A 22,920-nucleotide genomic window follows, 5' to 3' on the forward strand; every position below is an offset into this window, starting at 1 on the left:
GATAATAATAATATATTATTATTAATAATAATGATTTATGAACAATTCATAATATAGTATCCAAGTGACAGCAATTCTAGGAAAAGCTTATTTTTTTCAAGAGAATTATCAGCTGCCAGACAACTCTTTTGTCCTTTTGTGATATAGCATATATTCATACCTAGTTTGATATATTATGCATATCAGGTATGTGCTTTTTTTTTTTGCAGATTCTTACAAATATATTTGTCGGAAAAAAAATGTACGCGGTAATTTAGTTACGGATGACATTTCTAAGACTCCAGGGAAAACACTGACCTAAATATTATGTGCAGAAGTGACTTTTAGGGTGTTGGATGAAAAAACTGTTGAAAGAACAAAAGGCTCTGTGTGATTTTTATTTTTGGAGGAGTCTGTTAATATCACTATATTTGAGTCTTGGCAGACAGAATGTCATTATATTAATTCTACAACTGGGACATTGTGGTGTGGTTCTCTGAATATCACAGGTTAAATAAACATTCAAATGGTTTATGTGTGGCAGATGGGTACATTGCAGTATTATTTCCTGTAGAAAATAAATTATATAATTTGTAAAACCGAAGCGTACATTGGTTCTTTGACGTGTAATTTTTCATAGTTTAAAAAACAAACAAACAGTATAATTAAGCTTACGAAAAAGCTTTTTAAATGCCTTTTTTGTAAAATATAAATTGGAAACGAAGTGCACTTTATAGCCTGTAGGGGGCAGCAGTGCGGCGTGTGTACGTTACGTTTAGAAGAAGAAGAAGAAGAAGACGATGATTACGTCACACTCGTGATGGCGGTTGATTTGACTCCTCGGTTTAGAAGGTTGAACAGCCAAACGAGAAGTTTTCGGGAAAATATCCAGCATGGTAAGGCCTGATTATTAATTATAAACAAGTTAGATGTTAGATAATCTCCGCTTTATGTTATTATAGCCACATAAACAAAGTGGAGTCGTGTGAATATGTGCGCATTGACAGATAATACGTGAGGCATCACTACCGTGTTGATAGTCGCTGGTCTTGACAAAATTATCTTTTATAGACCAGAGTTTAAGGAACATGGGAACTCAGGATCCTTGTTTAGGCTGCTGCTTAGGGTTTCTAGTCTATGGAGAAAGTATTTCGACCCTTTGACCTACATATGTGGCAATACTTTCCTGTGTAATCACTCCTTTCGATGTTTTGCAACTTACGGCAGTGTTACAGCTTTCACTTGTTTTCCTTTTTCACATAAAGTAAAATAAACAAACCTCAGATCAAAGATCAATGGGGGCGAAGTTTTGCAGAGTTTTCACTGTCACAAGTTGATTGTAATTGTGCCTGGTGTTTACCCTCAATTTTAAACATCCCCCGTTTATTTTACTAAATGGTATGACGACATTGTTGAAGGTATGTTAATTAGTCTATCCAAAAAAACAACAACCACCAGACCATGAATGAAGTCCACCATAACTTTTGAGCTTTGGGATTCAACAATTGATTGTGTCCCCTTTTTTTTTTTTCTCCCTCTGACCACACGGCCTCCAATAGGTTTCTCAGGGCCCTTTGGTGCCACCCAGCTCTGGCACAACATCATCCAAGCCCTGCAGACTCAGGTGGAGGTGCGCCGCTGCAGGAGACACCTCCGCGTTCATGCCGAATGTTTCACAGGCTCAGACGCCGTGGACGCGGTTCTCAGTTACTTGATGCAGAATGTGGTGTTTTGCACGAGCGAGGTGTCTCGCCTCAAAGCTGCTCGACTCTGCCAGGCTCTGATGGAGGCGAAGGTGTTTGAGCCGGTGGGCACAAAGCTGTTTCGCAGAGACAAGGAGGTGGCCTTCGAGGACAGCAGCTGCAGCCTGTACCGCTTTCTGGAATACAAAGTGTCGTCCGGTTCTGTCATGCAGGGGGGAAGTGGTGACACAGAAAACACACCACCGGAAAAACGACCTTTAAAGAGGAAGAAGAGCTCAAGGTTGGCTTGACAACAAAATCTAAATGTATTCAGTGTCAAAGCCTTATTGCAAAGTTTATATGATATGATGTAAGCTATTGCCATATATCTTTTTGATTTTGGTTGATATTGTTATATCTTTCATGTCATCATCTCATTTAAGTTAAATCTATCTCTATATACGAGATATTATTTGTAAGCATCAATAGTCATTCCCCAAATATGATCAAATTTGAACTTATCTATTGATGATATTTGATTTTCACGACATTTTACAGTGGCTCTTCACAGTTCAGAGTGTTAATTAATCACCAAAATGCTTTGTTTTTGTTTCTGGAGGCTGTATGAACTGAGGACCATCTCCAATCCTCTCGCTGTTGGACCATCAGACCAGAGGGTAGAAAGGCTTTTGAGGACCATCAACCTGCAACCATCTGTCTCTCTAGCTCCGAACACAGCCCCCATGTCTTCTGCCTTTCTGGCCAAAGCTGGTAATGAGCTCATCTGTCAGTATTTGCCAATATGGCGGGGGCCCCTTTACAAGGGGAGCAGCAGTCCATGACAGTTTGCTGGACAGATACTTTTCTGAAGCTTTTTTTTCTCCTTCTGCTCTTTCCTCCTCCCCTAGTGGTGGATGAGGTCTGGAAGCAGCAGACCTTGCTGCAGCTGCTGCAGATAGTGGAGTTGCCCATGTTGGACTGCATCCTGACTTCTCCCGAAAGGGGTCAGCCACAGGCCTGCAGAGCTCCTCTGGCCAACCAGGACCTGGTTATTTCTAACACGTGCCTGGACAGAGAGCTGCCCGACTCCCTCAACCTGCCTCAGTCAGTGCTCTGATTAATACTTCAAAGTCTTTTTGCACCGTGTTCAGAAGCTGATCCGGTCAAAAATGCATTGTCGTAATTACAGAGCAAATCGAGATGAATGAACTCGTTTTTCACCACATATTCGGTGATGGCAAAGCAACGTTTAGTTCAGTTTCATCCCTTTTTTTCTTTCCTCAGGTTGGATGGGTGGCTGTCGGCGGCGGCAGACTGCTTGGAGCTCTTTCCCGACCAGCTGATCGTGGTCGTGGGGGAACAGCTCAGCCAACAAGATGGCGATGCATCTTTAAAGAATGGAAATGCAGAGCAGATGGCAGGCCACAAGAAACTACTCTTTGACGCAATTGCCAAGCACTACAGTGGCCAGGAAAAAGCTCCACTTCTTTCAGGACGCTACCTGGATATACATGCTGCAATTCTGGATTTACTGGGTGAGACTTTTGTGATTTATTTGTGTGTCATTTTGAAAAATGTAGGAGATAAATTTGAGGGTTAACCCCAACCTTAACCCTGCTCTTGATTTCCAGATGAAGGGAAGGTGCCGGAGGCCATCAAAGCCTCTCAGTTGTGTTTGCGGCTGCTGGAGACGAGCGTGAGAGACGAGCTGCGGAGACTACTGGCCTTCATGGCCACGGCAGCTCCCTCAGACGCCTGTCGTCTGCAGAAACAGGTAGTTCACCGGTCTCCTCCAAACCACACTGACACTTCCAGCTCTTTGCACACACTGATAGGTGTAGGATATATAGAAAACACTTTATAGAGTACATTGTTTGTAATTTCATTGATTTATGTGATTCTAGTGGAGCTTTATAAGAGGATACAGTAGTTATTTTGATGGAATGACCTCTTGACAGGGATGTGGGTTTTATTTTTTTCTTCTTTCAGACTGATAACAGGAACTTGGTCTGCCGCACTTTTCAGAGAGCACTCGTTCAGAATCATGCATTGACTCGATCGCAGAGTGAAACGCTGGTGCTCTTTCTCATGGACAATCACACGGAGCTCTTCAAGGTACATTTCGCTTCTTTCAGACTTCTTTTGGAACTTAGTTTGCAGAAAAATGCATTTCTGAAGACCACATTAAGCTCCACATTATTTGGATTTCATAGCAGGCGAAACTGAAAGAGGAACTTTTACAAATATCATTAGAAGTTCCTTCTGTCCTATACAGAGAGGGATTTGTACACTTTAGACCGACAGGCACCTGTTAGTGGTGGGTTTCAATATTTCCTTTCACTCTCTCCTCTTGCTATGACGATAGACTCCTACGAACCTTATCGAAGCTGTGAGGAGAACACTGAGGACGATGCAGCAGGGCAAAGACGCTGACTCCATTGCAAGTAAGTTAAATGCAACTTCAGTTAATTGTTCCCACTCCAGCTAACATTACACAGTAGACCGTCACATGAAATAAGAACTCAGAAGGTGTAAATATACGGAGTCCTTCAAACTTTGAGCGTCGAATCTGTTGCACGAAATACTGGTAGACACGTTATTTGCTGCAGTGTTTTATCTTCTGCAATAAAACACACCTGTACTGATTTATCTTGAACTTAGGGGCTCCACTGCAAAAACGTTTTAACCCAAATAGTAAAATGTTCTGTCTACATGGAGGCGCTGTTGCCCCAGATTCACCCCCCCCCCAAAAAACAAAAAAACAAAAAAACAATCCCTCCTCACTGAACACAATTAACTGAAGTTGCATTTCGACCTGCTGTGCCGCAGCGTTCACCTTCTGCCAGCAGGTGACCCCACAGGAGTACGAGGACCAGCGCGAGGCGACCACTCTGGAGAGCCTCAAACAACTCCTGCATGACATTACCTCAAACACCAGCATGCCTGTCAAGGAGAGGAAGACGCTGCTCAAAGAGTTTGAAAAGCATCACCCAGTGGTCTTCCTCCAGCATTTCTCCAGCACTTTCTGAAGCGCACAACCTACCGGTGCCGGTTTTGACTTCATAGATCTCAAAGTCGGTGGTAAAATGCTGCCTTTGCATAAGTAATGACTTGCCTACAGTCACACCTCTGATGTCTAGTATGAGGCGACGATCAGCGCAGATCATCCTGAGTGCAAATGATGTTCTCACTACATGTTGGCACGACCAACGTCTCCAAATTCCGATGGAGTCACACGAAGTAACGAGAGTTGACGTTTTATTTGTAAATTTGTGGTGAAGTTTGGATTTTGGAAAAAGTTCTTTCTGTCCCACAGCCATGGATGCCTTCCCTTTTTGTTTTTTTAACTGGCGCATATTGCGATTCAGTATAGCGTTTAGAGTCTTGTTGTTCAGAAATCACATGTAAAAGGTTTTGCACTAATTTGAAAAATATAATTAAGATCTATTTGATTCCAGGTAGCTTATCGAGGGTGGTGTGGAGTTTGGATTGTTGACACAGATGTCATATTGATGAATAATGTTTAAATAGTGCGTTTTCTGCTTTATATTGCTTTAGCATTACTATAAGATAAACTTAAAGTATAAAAAGGTTGTAAAAGGGATTACTGAAATAGACTAACTTTATCAGCCAATTAGCCAGCTGTTTGAGGTTGCAAATAGTGGACAGCTTTTGTACTAATTGATGTGATTATTTTAGGTCGAGATACTGCACTTGGATAAAGCTAATGTGGTTTACTAAAGGGTATTTTAGTTCAGTCGATTGGAGTGGTGTTGTGCTTTTTAGGTGCACATTAATATTTGTACACATCAAAAATGAAGAACAACACCATGGCGGCAATGTTGGTGTCTTGTTTCGGCTGCATGTGTGTTTAAGGACGAACACTGGTGAGAGTAACACTAATGTCGCCGAGTTAAGTTTAATACATGAAGCATGAAGGTTTTCATATTTTCTGGGAAGGTTTTAACATGAAATTGAATATGACATGAAAGCAGAATTGTGTGTGAGGCTAACAATAGCTCAGGTTCATATTGAAGGTTTGTTTGAAATACCTTTAACTCAAATATGTTTTTAATTGTAACTTTTTAGGATTTTACTTGAAATATAGACATTATGACTTGATTGAAAGGGGGTAAAGCCAGGTCTACTTTGACTTGATATTATTTTAGGCTACTAATTTAATTTGATGCCTTTGTTGGATATTTTTTTTAAGCCGTGATCAAAGAAAAATAACGTACTATCAAACCCAATTTTACTCGGCATCTTTTAATTGTCGCAAACACTGGAATCATGTTCGAATGCACTTTATGATGCTGAAACATGCTTTACTTTCTGAGGAAATAACATCTCTAATAAAAGTTGTTCTCTCGAAGGAGACTTGTCGTAGTGCATGTGTTCTTCTCTCTTTCAGGGGTCTTGACGTGGTCATAAGGAGCTTAGTGACCCTCAATAAGATTTATTAAATAGTTATGTTTGTTTAAAATGATTAAGACCTCCATCTATATTGCCATTGATGATTTCATGACACGTGAAAATATGCTGTGTTTTTCTAGCTCCTACCAATCCTAGTAGAGGGTCAACCTTCTTGTGAATTATTAAAAGGGGCACAGAACAGGCTTGTGACGTAACAGCCAATAAAATAAATACGATTTAGCGAATTATTAGTATAAACATCTGTGATGTAATCCTCGTACTAATTATCATTTCTAAGATATCTAACACGGTAAAAATAATAATAAAAAAACAAAAAAACAACCTCAGATGACGTCGAAAGCACCTGACTCCACCAAAAAAAATAACAACAACCCGGAAGTGAGTTTTTTTTTTCATTCACGAGCCTGCTAAGCTAACTCATTTCGTATGCTACTGGGAGACATGGGGGCTGTGTTTCACAGCCAGTACTGACAGCGGCGCTGCCGAGAGCCCAACTGGGAACAAGAATTCAAACCGAGGGTCCTTTTCGCAGCGAGGTAAGTCGCTGCTATTGTATGTTTGTATGTTTTGTTTGTTTTTTTTAAAAGTGACAGCTGGTTAGAAAAGAGTCGGCGTTTGACTGGAAAGGCAGTGACGTCACTGTCTACTTGCGCATTGTTGGCTAGTTAGCTCTCCATCGGCGACTTAACCCCGATCTGTTCAATACAACAACAAAACAAAAAAAAAACAGGCTTTCACGGGGTTGGACAACGACGTCGCAGATACGAGGTCTAAAAGAAGGTTTTTGTTTGTTTGTTTTTGTTTGTGGAAAAGCTGTCGTTGTAGCGCGGATGTAACTCGGGGCTAACGCGAAAGGTGTTTCACAATAAGACGTGGCGGTCCGACCCGACGCTGAAATCTGGTTTGATCTTTACGCACGAATCGCCGGTCCTTACCGGTAAAGAGAGAGAGGAAAAAAAAAAAAAAAAAGCAAGTCATGTTTTATTCATTATCCCGACGGCTAACTGCTCGGTGGGTTGTGAGCAGGTGTGTCTGGGGAGCTTAATGCAGCTGACTAATCTGTGTAAAGTTAACGTGTAATTAACACTTGAAAGTGTCATACATTTTTTTTTTTTTTTTAGATCATTGGATTGACTAGAAAAAAAAAAGAAAAAAAAAAAGCATCTGATTGTGTTATTATAATTTACCCATTTGTTGTCGTTCAGCGTATAAATTGTCAAAACCCTTTTTTTTGCCTCATGTTGTTCGGGGAAATATGTCGGGAGTCATCAAGTCAGAGATGTGCATCATTTGGCCTCCACTGGAAAATTTGTCTAAAGTAAATTATGAGCGGTGTCACAGTTCAGTGCATCCAGCTGTTAGTGCGTCAGACATTAGGCTTCATTGTTTTGGCTCTTAATATAGAATTATTTTTAAAAGGTTTAAAAAAAAAAGTCTCTTGGATGTGACTGACATCACTGATATAAATGAAGCTGACAGCATCAGGTATTACCCATGCTGACTGACAGCAGAGGGAGGTGCTGCTGTGTAATATTATTCGGTATATCAGCGTTATTGGTTGGGAACTTACCACATATTTATATATATATATATATATGTATATGTAGTCATTTTAAAATGTGTTTTTACGCAGGATCACGTACAGAATGAAATAAAAGTCTGCAGTATGCTCTTGAATCATGCATATGTACGTTATTTGCCAAAAGCTTATTCAGCTTCAACATCAAAGGACCAGAAGCTTCCTTAAGACAGAAATAACCCGAAGAAACTGTTCAAATAGGAATAATTTAACTATTTTACCGTCAGCTGTGTTTTTTCGTCTGAGTTATTGTTGCTTTTAAGTCCCTCTGAAGTGTTTTGAAAGAGCGCCTGGCTGAGGTTTCTCTGACTCATTTGATATTTCTGAGGACAGCTTGGACCGTTCCGGTGCTTATTCTCCTCAGCCAGCGCAGGCAGGACGCTAGTGGCCACTTTGATGTGCAAATTTCCCAGGAGATGCATTAGAGTGCATGTTCAATGGATTTTTTTTTTTTTTTTACGCTTTTTGCTTTGTAAGAATCGTACAGCTGCCTGTTTCACCGAGGACGGTTGCGTTCCCACATTTTTCCGAATGTTATTCACCTCCGTACATTCCTCGAGCCGCTGATCTGTCCTCTGTGATCATTGTCGATTGTCCCACCCCAGCTGCCAGGTGAAGCCTGAACATGGAGTCCATGTTGAACAAGCTGAAAAGCACCGTCACCAAGGTGACAGCAGATGTCACCAGCGCTGTCATGGGCAACCCGGTGACGCGAGAGTTTGAGGTCGGACGACATATCGCAAGTGGAGGTCCCGGCTTGTGCTGGCGGATCTATAATGGCACCAAGAAGTCCACCAAACAGGTGTGTGTGTGTGTGTGTGTGTGTGTGTGTGTGTGTGTGTGTGTGTGTGTGTGTTTTCCACCTCTCTCCTTCTTTGACTTGAATGGATAAATGATTTACTTCAGCTCTGGGACTGGATAACATTAACTTCAGCCTCTTGTCGTTTGTCTTGGACTCTCCAGGAAGTGGCCGTGTTTGTGTTCGATAAGAAGATGATTGACAAGTATCAGAAATTCGACAAGGACCAAATCATCGATTCACTGAAACGAGGGGTGCAGCAGCTGACCCGACTGCGTCACCCGCGTCTCTTGACTGTGCAGCATCCTCTGGAGGAGTCACGGTGATTACGCAAACACACACACACACACACACACACACACACACACACACACACACTCAGATGTACATCAAACACACACAAGCTCACGCTCGTATGTATATCAAGGACAAACGCAGTGTGTCACAGCACAAAGAGGGGTTTGACAAAGAGGGGGCGGGGAAGCGGCATAACAAATCTGTTTTGTATGCCTGTGTGTGCGCGTACGTGAACAAAAGCTTGTCGCGATGAAAAGAAGTGCAAATTAAGGTTGTCTTGCACTTTCCTCTAAATACTTTCCAGGTCTGTTGTTTTTTTTTTTGTTGTTTTTTTTTTTACTTGTGCGCATGTTGTGAAATGTCTCCGTCCTTTCCAGAACAACTCAACCTTTCAGTCAGCCGCCGCGTCACTTTATCCTGATGTTGTTTCTGTGTTCGGCCCTCAGGGACTGCTTGGCATTCTGCACAGAGCCGGTGTTCGCCAGTCTGTCCAACGTGCTGGGCCAGTGGGACAACCTGCCGAGCCCCGTGCCCAACGACATCAAGGAGTACAAGCTCTACGACGTGGAGACCAAGTATGGTCTGCTACAGGTGAGAGGGCGGGCGGAGGAGATAGTACGAATCGTTTAGCAACCATTTTCTCGGTTTAAAAAAAAAAAAAATCTGGGATTATCAGATAGTTTATATAAATTATTTTCCGTTTACATTTACACATCGACGGGCATTTTGATTACCTTGCGTTGCCACATCAAAAGTCCAAACCCCCCCCCGAAACATTCAGTTTAGTGTCGTAGAAGAAAAACAAAAAAACAAAAAACATCCAATAATCCCGTTTTAGAGTTTAGAGCGATTTCAGGCATTTTTGTGTAAAAGATTGGAAAAAAAACAATAATTCACTTCTAGAATAGAATTGTTGCGCAATAATTTTCTTTCACATGACTAATCAATCAACTGAATCATTTCAACTATAGCTTGATGTGGCAGGAGCTTTAAGATGCCTATAAGTAAAGGAGTAAAGAGACTTCGTGAGGTTTTGTCAACGTCCGGGGCTGAAAAATTGCCGCGGACTCCCGCGTTAAACTTTACAGCAGAAATGAGCATGTTTACAGTCTGATGCAATAAACAGCTTTGGTCTCTACAGCTAATTTCCATGTTAGTGACAACCGTGCGGGAATGAATATGTGTTTAACCGACTCATCTGAATTGTATTAAGTCTTATAGCTAGGCATAACTGGAGCGGGGCTCCTTTGAGTGACAGCTTGGGGGTTGTCACACCCGGCTGGCTGCGAACAGGTGTCGGTAACTGACTGTCAGACAGAGACTCTCCTCGGCGCTGGTTTAAGCAACCAGACTTGATTCGGCTCCTCTTTGCTCCACCCACGCACACCACCTCTTTGCTTATTTCTGGGTTAGCTGAGTGTAAGGTGGAGTCCCGCACCAGCTGAACTCTTCAGCTCACACACGGGCGACGTCACGGAGGCTACGTCCCATTTTTTTTTTTTTAACATATAGATTCCACCGCCGTCACACAATTTACATTTAGGGCACAGTAAGACACACGAGAAGCTGTAATTCAGCTCGAGATTGTGTGATAAATATGTGCATTTTTCCCCTGTAAACCATCCACCTCTTTGCACGTCGTGTATAATTCCACTGCTGCTCATTGGTTGTAGCTGTTGTTCTAGCTGGTTGTTTTAGTCGACTCCTGGAGATGCCGAATGAATTTAAATGCCGTTTCTTCTCGAAGCCAGTAGAACCAGCTCATTTCCAGGCCTCGCCTTTCACCTTTCAGTATCATGATGTTTTCCGACAGGCTGTAATGCTAATTAACTTTCTGCCAGACTGCTTTTTCCTCTTCCTACTTCTTTTTTTTGTCTGTTTCACCCACATTGGGATTAATTTTCCTCCGCTCGCCTTTTTCCACCGAGTACATACGTTATTTTAAAGGAGGGAATTTATGGCTGAGAGTCCCAGAAAATGTCTGCATAGGTTATGTCGACTGAAGTATATGGCAGCTGTGGAGTAACCCCGTGGTTATTACAGAATCACGTTCACCCTTTCGAAGCTGAGACGTGCCCGATCCCGAATGATGCCTGGTCACAATGTGTGATAATGTGTGTCGACACCGTCACGGTGATGGCAAATACTGTTGGGCTGTTGCTTTGATTTGATTTGAAATAAGGACGAGATTACAATGCTAATCCCGATCCAGTGACTGAAGGAGCAGAGGGTTTGCAAGTTAATGCAAATTATATTTTGGGGATTTTTCTTGCCGTAAACGTTTCTGACATTTCCATGGTTCTGTCTCCTCAGATCTCGGAGGGTTTGTCGTTTCTGCACAGCGGGGTGAAGATGGTCCATGGCAACCTGTGTCTGGAGAACATCATCCTCAACAAGAGCGGAGCGTGGAAGATCATGGGCTTCGACTACAGCATCTCCTCGAACAACCCCTCGGAGGCTGAGGTATGTGGCGTTGTCGTTGTGCCCTCGGTTTTGCCTGCAAGGCGCAACTTTTCGCCAAGATTACTGCCTTCGAGAAGGCTCCAGCAAAATAACATCCAGCTTTCTTTACGTTCCCGTGGTCTCTCACCCCCTTTAGCTCAAGTACACGTGTAAAGAGTGGGAGCCCAACCTCCCCCCGCTCTGCCTCCCCAACCCCGAGTACCTGGCCCCCGAGTACATCCTGTCCGTCAGCTGCGACTCCGCCTCTGACATGTACTCTCTGGGCGTGGTCATGCACGCCGTCTTCAATGAGGGAAAGCCGGTTTTCCAAGTCAACAAGCATGACATTTTTAAGAGCTTCAGCAGGCAGCTGGATCAGGTGAGTGGAGGCGCGTCATATCATGACCCAGAGCATCATAAATCTTAATGACATATAAACAATTCTTCTTCATAAACACTTTTAAAAGGTCACTTTAGGATGGACATTTGGTCTTTAGGACAGTTTGATCGTGGAAAAACACAGAGCCATAAAGAGATAGTTTACATTCCATTCCTTTTGTTGTCCTCATGTTCAGACTTTAGTTGTTTACCAGCTCAGATGTCTTCACTGTCTGGATTGTATTTGAGCGGGTTAATCAGACTGTTCCCTTCTTTTGCGCCTCGATTGCAGCTGAGCAGCATGAGTCCAGCAGTGCTGAACAAGATCCCCGAGGATGTGCGGGAGCATGTCAAAATGCTGCTCAGTGTCACGCCCAACGTCCGGCCTGACGCCGACCAGATGACTAAGGTTCGTCATTACATGCGCGAAGATATCAAGCCAAGTCCCGTAGCAGATTGTCCAAATCCGTGATTACGTGCACGACTCTCCTTTAACGGGCAAGTTTGTTGTGTTTTTGTTTGGAAATTCAGATCCCGTTCTTTGACGACATCGGCGCCGTGACGCTGCAGTACTTCGACTCCCTCTTCCAGAGGGACAACCTACAGAAGTCCCAGTTCTACAAAGGCCTTCCCAAAGTGCTGCCCAAACTACCAAAGGTAAATGCTTTGTTAGGAGGTTCTAGATTTGTTCACAGTTTTAAATTCTGCAAAATTTACAACCACTTTTGTCCATAATCGAGTGCGCATGTTAGTCAGATAATCCTGCGAGTTCCCATATGAGGCAGAACACATCCTTTCTGCTCAGTTGCGTATAAACTCCCACGTTAACACTATCGCTGTGCCATTATGACACAAGTTCTCTCGCCGTTTCTTGGAAATTGTGTTGTTGTTTTTTTTTTTCCTTTATTCCCTTTCCGCCGCATTATATTTTTGAAGTCTCTCGTGGCGTCTGTCTTCGACCCACTCCTGTTTTCTTTTTGTCACAGAGAGTGGTGGTCTACCGCATCTTGCCGGCGTTGACCTCCGAGTTCGTCAACCCAGACATGGTTCCCTTCGTGCTGCCCAACGTGCTGCTGATCGCCGAGGAGTGCACCAAGGAGGAGTACGTCCGCCTCATCATGCCCGACCTCACGCCCGTTTTCAAGCAGCAGGAGCCCGTCCAGGTAGATGCACTCGGAGGTGTAGTTCAACGCGCACAGCAAGCACAGATGCGGTTGTTGTCGAGACTGTGACGTCGTAATCGACGCATGTTTTGCTCAACTGGTGACGAGAGGTAGAGGGAACGTGTCCTGTTTAAAACACCTTGGCATGATTTGTATTTTTTTTTTTTTTTTTTTTTTTCTGCCTTTAGCCGTTTGCGTGTTGGAGATTTAAACGGTTAAGTTTAACCTGACTAAAGAGCATGTTGTTTTGGGGCCTTTATCAAGACTCTTCTCTGTATTTTTCTCTCCATGCTTCTTCAGGCTAGTAATATGGTGAGTGGTCTCTCCGCTGTAAATATGCTCCCGTCACATCAGCTAACATACAAAGTGTTGTTGTTGTTGTGGTTGTTGTTATTAGTACTAAGAGCTGCACTAAACCCACCGAAATCAACGTGTCGTCTCACTCCCACTCACCACCGCACTCATCCGCTGATTATGAGCTTTTATTCTCTCACTTTGGACTCCTATGTTCTTCTAACCGGGTCTTCTGCGCTGCGCAGATCCTGCTGATATTCCTGCAAAAGATGGACCTGCTGCTGACCAAAACCCCGTCGGAGGAGATCAAGAACAGCGTGCTGCCCATGGTCTACAGAGCTCTGGAAGCGCCGTCTGTACAGATCCAGGTACAGAGGCTGCACGGGGGAGATGTAAACCCTGAAAACCAGAAAAGTGACCAGCGGGTCGTCCTCATCGAACGGGTCACGAATTTGATTTGAGAAAAGGCCCGTCCGATATCTCTGATCACTTTTGTTGCTTCGCGCAACATCGGTCTGAAGTACGAACACGGTGACGGGCGGTTTCTTGGGTGTGTATATTTAGCGGTCCACCCGGAAGCCTTGCGACATCTTAGTTCTCTTTTTAGTGTCAACCCCGAGAGCACAGTGTGAACGGAGGCCGCGCTCCGTCATATATTTCATGACGTCTTTGTCTGTGGCTGAGCAGGAGCTGTGCCTGAACATCATCCCGACGTTCGCCAACCTGATCGACTACCCGTCCATGAAGAACTCCCTCATCCCCCGAATCAAGTCAGCCTGCCTCCAGACCTCCTCGCTCGCTGTGAGTCTTCACCGCTGATTCTCTGCTTGTCGCTTTGAGGCCGTCTGACTCCACGAAAATGCTGTTTTTCTGTGGTTTTTCCCTGGCTTTTGTCCTTCTCTGACACTTCTACACTCTTACTTTTTACCAGCTGAAAAGTCTTGAGTTTGTGTTTTCAAATTGTTCCCCGTGTAATTTGCCGTCACGGTGCAGGTGCGAGTGAACTCTCTGGTGTGTCTGGGGAAGATTTTGGAGTATTTAGACAAGTGGTATGTCATCGATGAGATCCTGCCCTTCCTGCAACAGATCCCCTCCAGAGAACCAGCAGTGCTCATGGGCATTTTAGGTACACAAACCAGAGCAGGAAGTCTACGTCATTTCTTACCTAATGCTCGACTCAGCGGGCATCTTGGTTTACTGAAGCAAGTTAAGTCGGTTTCTTTCTTTCTTTCTTTCTTTCTTTCTTTCTTTCTTTCTTACTTCAGGGATCTACAAGTGTACCTTCAGCCACAAGAAGCTGGGCATCCCCAAAGAGCACCTGGCCACCAAGAGCCTGCCGCACCTCGTCTCTCTCAGTATAGACAACAACCTCAATCTGAACCAGGTACCGCACTGCCAAAAACAAAGATGTATATAAATGTCATTTTGTTTTGCATTTGTTTGATGGAACTTCTTTTTCTCTGGCGTTGCTACTTGTCTGATTTGAATCGATGTGTTTCAGTTTAACTCCTTCATGGCGGTTATCCGCGACATGCTGGGCCGCATGGAGGCTGAACACAAGACCAAGCTGGAGCAGCTGCACGTCATGCAAGAGCAGCAGAGGTGCCTATTAATCCAATAGTCATAAATATAAATGGAATTTTTTTTTTAGCTAGGACGTGTAGGCTAATTCTAGTCTCTAACTGAGCAGGTTTGTTTAAATGTCTCCATTCAAATTCCAGCTGCTTTCCGATTTTGTTCACCGTCGTCTCTTTTAACAGGAGTTTAAACATCTCAAATCCAGGGAACCAATCGGAGGAGACCAAGAGCCCACCCAGCTCTGGCAGCCAGGTAAGAGGTCGATTCCATGACGACCACATCTGAGAAAGTGCTTCCAGTACAATATATATTTTCTTCATGCCTTCGAAGATCTCGGCTGTAAATATCGGCACCTGGAGCTGCAGTGACTCCGATCTGTCTTCTTTTGCCTTCAGATTGACGACATCTTCGGCAGCACCGGGGTTAATGGGAAAGAGAATGGATCTGCAGCGACAACCTCGCAGCCTAATAGAGTATGCAAATGACGTCGCACTTCATTCGCACCAAATTTCTCCTTTCGCTCATTTAGCATGCGGTACAGATCATTTACGGCGTCCCTTCTCTTCGCTTGTCTCTAGATGTCTCTGACTCTGGAGGAGAAACAGCGACTGGCTAAGGAGCAGGAGCAGGCAGCCAAACTGAGGAACCAGCAGCCGTTGGCACCGCTGACCATCAAACCAGCCGCCGGCAACAACGCACAGGTAACGTCTCGTAAACGATCCGGGCACACCAACGCACGCTGATGCTCAAAGACTCAAATGTCCTGCGCCTGTCTTTTGCGTTGCAGACGAAAGACCTGACCAGCAGCCTTCTCAACAGCATGGCGTCCCTGTCTTTGGGCAACGCGGCACGGCCGGCCCCAGCTCAGGCCTCCACCATCTCTGCCTACCCCTCCACCGGCCCCATGGTCGGCTCCGTGGGCGCCCCCGTCTCCAACGGCTTCAACCCACCCATGGGCTTCCAGACAGGAGGCATGGCGATGGCCATGCGGCCCGCGGGCCCCGGCCTCTACGGCGGGATGGCCACCACCACCAGCACCCCGAACTTCGCGGCCCTCGCGCAGAGCCAAGGGCAGGCGGGTAAAGCTGCCGACATGTCAGCCTTGGACAATCTTTTTACACCCAACAGGCCCAAAGTCACCCTCAACCAAATGGGTCCCAAAGCTCCGCCTGGAAGCAACACCCCGTGGCTCGGTCAGTTTGGCTCCGCCCAGAACGCTCAGACTCAGATGCAGGGTGTGCCAGTCAGCATGGGAGCGGTGCCCAGCGGGTTCGGGATGCAAGCAAATCCATTTTTCAGCCCGCAGAACTTCTCTCAGCCTGCTGCCACCCCCAGCATGAACCCAAGCGCGATTAAACATAGTGCATCAGTCAACAGCGATCTGAAAGACTTATTCGGCTAGATTGGAAAAAGAACAAAAAGAAAAAAAAAAAAAAAAGAAGCCCAGTGAAGTATATTCTTTTAATGACTGTGATCAGAAGAGCCTTGAATTCTCACAGAACAAGACGCTGACTGAATGTGAAGATTTAAAGTCCTTTCAAGGGTCTTTGCTGTTTGTATTTTTAACCTGACCTGGTTCAAAGTCTCGCTCACATTCTGCTGGCAAATTAACCTGCACCTGAATTCCATTTCTACTTGACCTGAAAGACAAACGGTTTGGGCGGGAACTTCTTCTTCTTCTTCTTCTTCTTCTTCTTCTTCTTCTATGCTGTGGTCTTTAAATGCTGGGGGTTTCCTACCGTTTTTGTACTGGACATTCCTCGGGAGTCCAAATGTCACGGGTTGAACCCCAACCCGGCATATTCAGGAAGGTTTTGTCTTCATATCATGAATGAATGAGTGAGTGAACGGAGTGGATTTCACTTCATGAACACGTTGCGTCAGAATCATCTCACCCCAAATTTCAAAACACGCAAAAAAAAAAAAAAAAAAAAAAGCAGAAAAAGCTTCCATGTTTCACATCTGCTCAGTTTCAGGCGTCTGTACCTTTGTGCTGCTTCCCACAGACTTATTTTAGGATTTGCTGCATGTCGAAAGAGATCAGAGGGTTGGCGTACAAACAAACACCACATCCGCCGAAGTATTTTGAGTCCCGGGTGTGCGCGTGTGTGCGCGTGTGTGTGTGTGTGTGCGTGTGTGCGCGCGTGGGTGGGGGGGGGTTGGTTTGGTTTGTAGCGCCGACAAGGCTGCAGTCAGTGATCTGCGTCCAGGAGGCTCCCCCGTGGAGACGCTGGGAAAGCGGACGTGGAAAGTTGAAAGTGGCGGTTCATACGGGGCGAACCAAGTGTGAGCCACTCCGCGCGGGCCCGTCTCCATGGCAACCGCTCCTCCTCCTCCTCCTCCTCTTCCTCCGCATCGCTAGCCTCCATTTCTATGAGCAGAAATTCGCTTCACGATGTAGCGTTCATTCCCTGCTTTGGTCTTTTAAGCTTGCTTTAAGCCGGGCACGTGAAACAGGAAGGAGTTTGATTTGTCTGGTCAGAGTCGGTCAGCCGCCGGGTCGCCCGCTTCGCCCACGAAAGACGGATCCGTTTCTGTCAACGCAGTGTGAATGACGCGCCTGTGTCTTCCTGACGACAGCGGAGTGAGGAGCACGTGCACTGCTTTTGCTACTGTGCCTTAACAAGGGTACATGTGTAAAACCAGGCAGCACTCATCTGTTCCTCAAGTATTCCTATTCCCCCCCCCCCCCCCCCCCCCTTGATCAGCTGTCTGGCATTTGCTTCTCACATGACTTTGTCGCACGTCACTGAACCTCGACCAAAACTTGGATTCACATCTTGTATGATTCCTGATGATTCTAGCGACCAATGACTTTTTATTTCATCTTCTCTGATGAAACAGTTAAAGCGGGGGGTCAGGCTCCTCCCATCTACCATTTATGTTGAGCAGTTTGTACGACGAAGATTGTCCCGCTGTATTTTGAATCCGGCACTTTTCAGCTGTCGGAGGATCTGTGCCGTGTGACCTACTATGAAGTGTAAATATATAGCTATTTAAAAGGGGGATCGCTCCGTGGGGGGCCTCGGCATTTGTATGTTCTGCGGTTAAGAGGCCTTAGATGAGTCGTGTGCAATAATCCGTACCGGTGGTTGAGGGTCCCGTGTTGATTGAATGGCTCAAACCAGCGATCGATGTGTCCTTAACTGAAACTCCTTTGACCTACAGTAACTTCACAGGGCGGTCAGATTTCCAAAACAGCGAAACATTAACGTGTACTCGTTCTAAATTTCATGTTCTTTGAAGAGAATCGCACCATATTTTATATATATATATATATATATATATATATATATATATATATATATATATAATTTTTTTTTTCTATTTTTTTTTCTTTTTTATTAAAGATGCTTCTAAGTCACAATGTGTTTCAGCTGCCGATGGTTGTTGTTAACATGCTGAATTGTAGCGTCTTTTATTGCATTAACGTTTTTGTTTTTGTGAGAACAAAAAAAAGAAGGAATGCCATCGATGCAAGACGGGCTTTACTCATCAGGTTCTGTTCAATTCCCCCATTTTGGACATAAAAGACAAAAGACAAATGAGACTGCGAGTGTTTTTTTTTTTCCCATCTGTGGATTGACGTTTTTGATTTCATCACAAAGTGCGTGTGTGTGCGTGTGTGTGTGTGTGTGTGTGTGTGTGTCACACATATCTTGGCAGAACCCCAAAGCAGAAAACTAAAGCTTATTCTTCTACAAGATCATTTGTATACTACTGCTGTCCATGTATGTGTAGCGTGTGGGCTTTGTTTTATGTGTCAAGGTTCCGGTCTCGGAGGTGGTTCAGTGAAAATCTGTACATTATAAAGGAAAGTACACAATCTAATACTCTCAAAAGGGTTCGTCTTTTATTTGTGCGATGGCTTTCAACCACTGCTTTTAGATTCAAACAAGCCCATGTGCATTCATTACAAGGCAGTTTTAAAATTGACGTGTAATATGCAGCGTTGCATCCAACTACAGAGTTTATTTAAAATAGAAGGTAGTACCGTGTTGACAGTTAAAAAGAGAACAAAATGGCAGCTGCCTTCACAGAAAGACATTATTTTTGGCTCAGTGCACATACAATTTTTTTCCCCATACATTTCATGTTAAATATTTAAATATCACCTCCAGACAAGTTTTAAGATGTGCGAAACAACTTAATTTGTGACTGGTAAGGTATTTCCACTGAGGAAATGCAATTATCTTGTAAACAACAACAACAAAAATCCTTAAAATGACTTTCACTCCTTATCACTCATTAATAATTGCAGACTCTTATGAATATGCAAACATATTTCTTTTCTAAAGTTTCACCGATGGGCACACGGTGTCTCACACGTCCCGGTAAAGTCCATTCTCAGGTGTGTTTCTGTGTACTGGAAGCCTCAAATGTCCACATCGTTTTAGTCGTTAGTTAAATTGATTTGACCAGGATTGGCCAATTTTCAACGAACACGAAGAAACTCTCCGACGTGTCGTCTCGGTCACTGGTTGAGGCGTCTCGCGGATCTGGAGGTGTTTGTGGACATGTTCTTCTGAGTCATGGCTGCAAAAGATGATAAACAAAATTGGTCTGAAACAGCAGATACGGTATCATCCTTTACTCGAATATTATCAGCTGATGTCCACGTGGATTACAGACTCGGATGTAAGATGTTCGCAGCTCACCTGAGAAGTTTAGCTCGTACATGAAGTCTTTGGTGGTGAATATCATCGTGGCGGATGGATTCTGTTGGAACTGGAGCTCAATGTCCTGACTGGAGACGCTGCACTGTCCCTGCACGACGCAGAGCAACACCACACAAAGAAGAAAATGCACTTCGTCGATATATCGTTTAAAAGTTTGGTGACCTCACAAAAATCCTGTGTTTTTACTATTAATTAGCGTCGCCCAAAAATGTTGGCATGTACAGTATGTATACTTTTTTTTTTGTATTTATTTTTTTACTCTAACTTATCTATTGATGTACAGGATTTTTTTTTTTTCCACAGCTCTATTTAGACACGTGAACAAAAGAAAGTCGTCTCTTACTTTGATATAATCTTCCCACGTCCCACCGATATCTTGGTACTGCCATCTCGGCTTGCCTGAACTGAAGAACGGAAGATTTCAAGATGAAAACATGAACAGTAAACACTGTCCCGTGCATATTACGCTAATTCTGCTCTCATTTCTTTGCAGGTTTGGTGCGTTGTTGAGGCCACGAAACCAAATGTTTCTGCTGACCTGCTGTTCTGTTGAGTCCTGTCGTCAACGGTCCTCCTCACCGCTCGTTTCGTCCCGATTTCGTTGTTGACTTGACACATGCCTGTCATCAACCAGTGTAGACAATGTTTCTGAGACAATTTAAACCGCTCCAATAAAAGTATTAAATTGCACAGTTTGAAAGGAATTGCTCATCTGTAGTCGTGCGCGTGCATTACTTGAAAAATCTAGCGTGTACGAGTACGGCTGGATGTTGAAGCGCAGCTGGCCCTGTTGGTTCTGCTGGTACTGCCTCTCGACAGCAGCGCTGTCCACTGAACAAATCTACACGCATACAAACGAGCACAGACGAGCAACAAACACCATCCTTCAGCTGCAGAGCCCTTAAAAACACATTTAAAAACAAGTATTAATCAGGAACTATTAAATCATTGAGGGGTTTTTCCAATCTGACCACCAGAGGTCGCTGCTGACCGCTCCTGGATATTTACCAGGTAAAAAGTGAACAGTGAAAAGGTAAATCTCTTTTTAAAAAGCACCCTAATATATTAAACATAACATGAGTTCAAGTTTGTAGATTAAAGTGAAAACTGCTCTTTTGGCGGGTTTCATTCATAAAGCTTCTATTAAACTACATTAAAGTGCTGGATGACCTACTTACATGTGCTTGGTATTCTGTCCACTTCCCCTCATCTCCCATGACCTCCCACTTGTAGCCTCCATCTGAGGTGGAGGAAAGGCTGCAGAGACATCACTTTATTTCACTTTAAGTGTGTTGCACAAGTATTATCAGACATTAAACTGAGGAAAGGATAAAAATAAGAATCCAATCAATAGAGAAAAGCTGAGAGTAAATCTGTGTGAAGCAGCCAAGAGGGTTGAATATGAACGTGTGCTAATGAGCAGAGAAAACAGTTAATTACAATCTATTATTTATAGTATATTAAAGTTTATATGAACATTATGTAATTGTGCAAAGGTGCATTTTGGTACAGAGCTCAATGAGGTTTTGTTTAAAGTGTCCACTGTATACGAAGAGTGCCACAGCACTGGACAAAAAGCTGTTGGCATGTCTTGGTGTGCTGACCTACATGGCCCTGAGTCCTGGCATCTAAAAAGAGTCATCTATGTGAACATTTGCCTGGAACAAAAAAAAAAAGAAAAGTCTTACCCTCCAGAGTTGGATGTAAATTTTGGACGCCTGCGTACGTCCCTGCGTAAGCCTGTGGTGAGGTTCGCTTGGGACATGGCTGCAAAAACACAAGTTAGATTTAACTGTATAAAGAGGAATGTATTCAAATGAACGAGCTCACGCAAACAAATCAATATTAATGCCACATACTGGAGAAGTCGAGAGAGTAGTTAATGGAGCCCACTGAGAACGTCAAGGTTCCCCGAGGGTTCAGAGCGAAGTGACGTTCAACGTCTGCGCTGCTTATCGACGAGGACGCCATGCCAGAGCCCTGAAGAAGAGGAGCAGACGAGACGTTTAGGGCCACTGAAATTCAAATCTACTTAAGGGGTTAATACTTGAGATTTTGTCTCGCCTGGGATCCGTATTCACGCCACAGCAGGTCATCTCTGAAGTACCAGCCGACGGGCTCTGTCTGGCCCTGAGGCAGGAAGCTCAGCCTCTGCACCTGCAGAGCTGCGTTAGACGTCTGTAGTTTATCAAAGTCTATGAACACCTGCCTGGAGACACACATAAGTGATTCCATTTGATATGTTGCATACCTCTGTGAATGAGGCTCCTTCTTTGAAGTCTCGACTGTGCCAACACAAAACCCATCCATACGGGGATTTTTTTTTTTTTTTTTTTTTTTTATAAATATGTTGTTCATCTTTTTAATATTATAACTTTTGTCAACATCCTCAGCTTCAATAATAGTAATTCCTTAATGTTAATACTGTTTCAGAGGTTATTCTACCTCATCTTTTCTCACTAAATCAAAATCAATTAATAATATGACGCTTTCCCTTCAAATCCCACCGGATTATATGTAAGTAGTTTCAAAATAAAATTTTAATTAAATTTTAAGATATATTGTCTGTGATTGTCAGACAAACGTTGAATCCTTTCAGTAGAAGTTCACTCCCGACTCTCTGTTTATTAGGCCCGCAGATGAGTTCATATAAAATCAAACCACACTGACCCATGGTTCGTGTTGATGCTGATTCCTTTAGCTCCAGGTTGGGCGTAGTAGGCCTCGATCACGTGGTCATTGTCAATCGGCAGCCACTTTTGCGCAACCGACAGCTGCCACTCAAAAGTCTTTTCACTGGCTGTGAAACAAAACAATATGTGATCTTATTATGCATCTATGCATTCTTATTTTTGAGTTTATCTGAGCAGATTGACTGTACCAAGATCGTGTTTTCATGTCCATTTTGTAGTAGTTTACAAATGTACTATAAATGAAACCAAATTAGAGAGAATCCGCTAAAAGCTAAAACACAATGCAAAAAACGTACAGAGAATGAACATTCAATGTTGTGTCATACAGACCCGGAGTCTTCAGTAGATGGTTCATCTTCTCTTCATTATCCTGAAACAAATGCAAATACGGAGATCACAAAATGTGATTTAACATAATCTGAGGAAAATAAACGAGAACAACGAAGCGGATTAGACAAACACAAAGAGCTTCGATCGAAACATACGATTTTAATCGCCTCTTTCGATACCTTCAATAAAGCCCACTTTACTTAGTCGTACTCGATCATCGGGCCTTTCTTTGCTTTTAAAGTTCTGAGAGTGACGTGTTTTACTTTCGTTTCTGAGCCGCTGTGATCAGGGCGGACGCGGAGGAGGGGAGAGGAGGGCTGGTTGGTGTGGTGTGTGAGTTAGAGAGGAAAATCACACGACACGGCTGTCTCAGTTGACTCAACTCAACTCAGCTTTATTTAGACAGCACCGTTCAGTTATGTGGAGCCTAAATTAGCACCGAGTGTCCTAGAGAGTGTCCTTATGCGTGACAGTAAAGAATGAAATGCCCTTTCATTGGAACAAAATGTGATAAGTACCCTGAAAAATGGCCCCCCACAAGCAATAAAACATGATAAAGTTGCCCTATGAATAGTGGGGTGATCTGGAGGTTC

The 22,920-nt window shown here is 43.8% G+C and overlaps 3 protein-coding genes across 6 annotated transcripts; 2 read left to right on the plus strand and 1 right to left on the minus strand.

Moving 5' to 3' along the window:
* Positions 1-786: 786 nt before the first annotated feature.
* depdc4 (DEP domain containing 4) lies at positions 787-6,033 on the plus strand. The gene is made up of 9 exons (XM_069164957.1): positions 787-875; positions 1,539-1,962; positions 2,281-2,432; positions 2,570-2,765; positions 2,946-3,196; positions 3,293-3,435; positions 3,651-3,776; positions 4,027-4,105; positions 4,491-6,033. Exons 1-9 carry the CDS (start codon positions 800-802, stop codon positions 4,688-4,690), a joined length of 1,647 nt encoding a protein of 548 aa, XP_069021058.1. The 5' UTR covers positions 787-799; the 3' UTR covers positions 4,691-6,033.
* Positions 6,034-6,498: 465 nt separating this feature from the next.
* scyl2 (SCY1 like pseudokinase 2) lies at positions 6,499-18,467 on the plus strand. 2 transcript variants are annotated; one of them, XM_069164807.1, is made up of 19 exons: positions 6,500-6,631; positions 8,280-8,476; positions 8,638-8,795; positions 9,217-9,361; positions 11,084-11,233; positions 11,370-11,591; positions 11,883-11,999; positions 12,122-12,247; positions 12,577-12,753; positions 13,054-13,065; positions 13,293-13,415; positions 13,735-13,848; positions 14,041-14,173; positions 14,313-14,431; positions 14,549-14,649; positions 14,808-14,877; positions 15,021-15,098; positions 15,204-15,326; positions 15,413-18,467. In XM_069164807.1, the coding sequence occupies exons 2-19, from the start codon at positions 8,300-8,302 to the stop codon at positions 16,025-16,027; spliced, it is 2,760 nt and encodes a 919-aa protein (XP_069020908.1). In that variant the 5' UTR covers positions 6,500-6,631; positions 8,280-8,299; the 3' UTR covers positions 16,028-18,467. The 2 variants fall into 2 exon arrangements, with proteins under 2 accessions (XP_069020909.1, XP_069020908.1); XM_069164808.1 differs by lacking the exon at positions 13,054-13,065 and having other exon boundaries at positions 6,499-6,631.
* Positions 18,448-22,612, minus strand: LOC138207529 (uncharacterized). 3 transcript variants are annotated; one of them, XM_069164809.1, is made up of 12 exons: positions 22,507-22,612; positions 22,328-22,367; positions 21,975-22,104; positions 21,369-21,513; positions 21,164-21,284; positions 20,993-21,071; positions 20,483-20,561; positions 20,040-20,145; positions 19,843-19,924; positions 19,648-19,708; positions 19,284-19,392; positions 18,448-19,161 (listed from the first exon to the last, which is right to left on the minus strand). In XM_069164809.1, the coding sequence occupies exons 2-12, from the start codon at positions 22,350-22,352 to the stop codon at positions 19,100-19,102; spliced, it is 999 nt and encodes a 332-aa protein (XP_069020910.1). In that variant the 5' UTR covers positions 22,353-22,367; positions 22,507-22,612; the 3' UTR covers positions 18,448-19,099. The 3 variants fall into 3 exon arrangements, with proteins under 3 accessions (XP_069020910.1, XP_069020911.1, XP_069020912.1); XM_069164810.1 differs by having other exon boundaries at positions 22,483-22,612; XM_069164811.1 differs by lacking the exon at positions 22,507-22,612 and having other exon boundaries at positions 22,294-22,340.
* Between the last annotated feature and the right edge of the window lie 308 nt (positions 22,613-22,920).

The sequence above is a fragment of the Embiotoca jacksoni genome, unplaced genomic scaffold, assembly GCF_022577435.1.
Source record: "Embiotoca jacksoni isolate LCO1_2020_lvr unplaced genomic scaffold, fEmbJac1.0.p SCAF_32, whole genome shotgun sequence".
In the NCBI taxonomy this organism is placed as follows: domain Eukaryota; kingdom Metazoa; phylum Chordata; class Actinopteri; family Embiotocidae; genus Embiotoca; species Embiotoca jacksoni.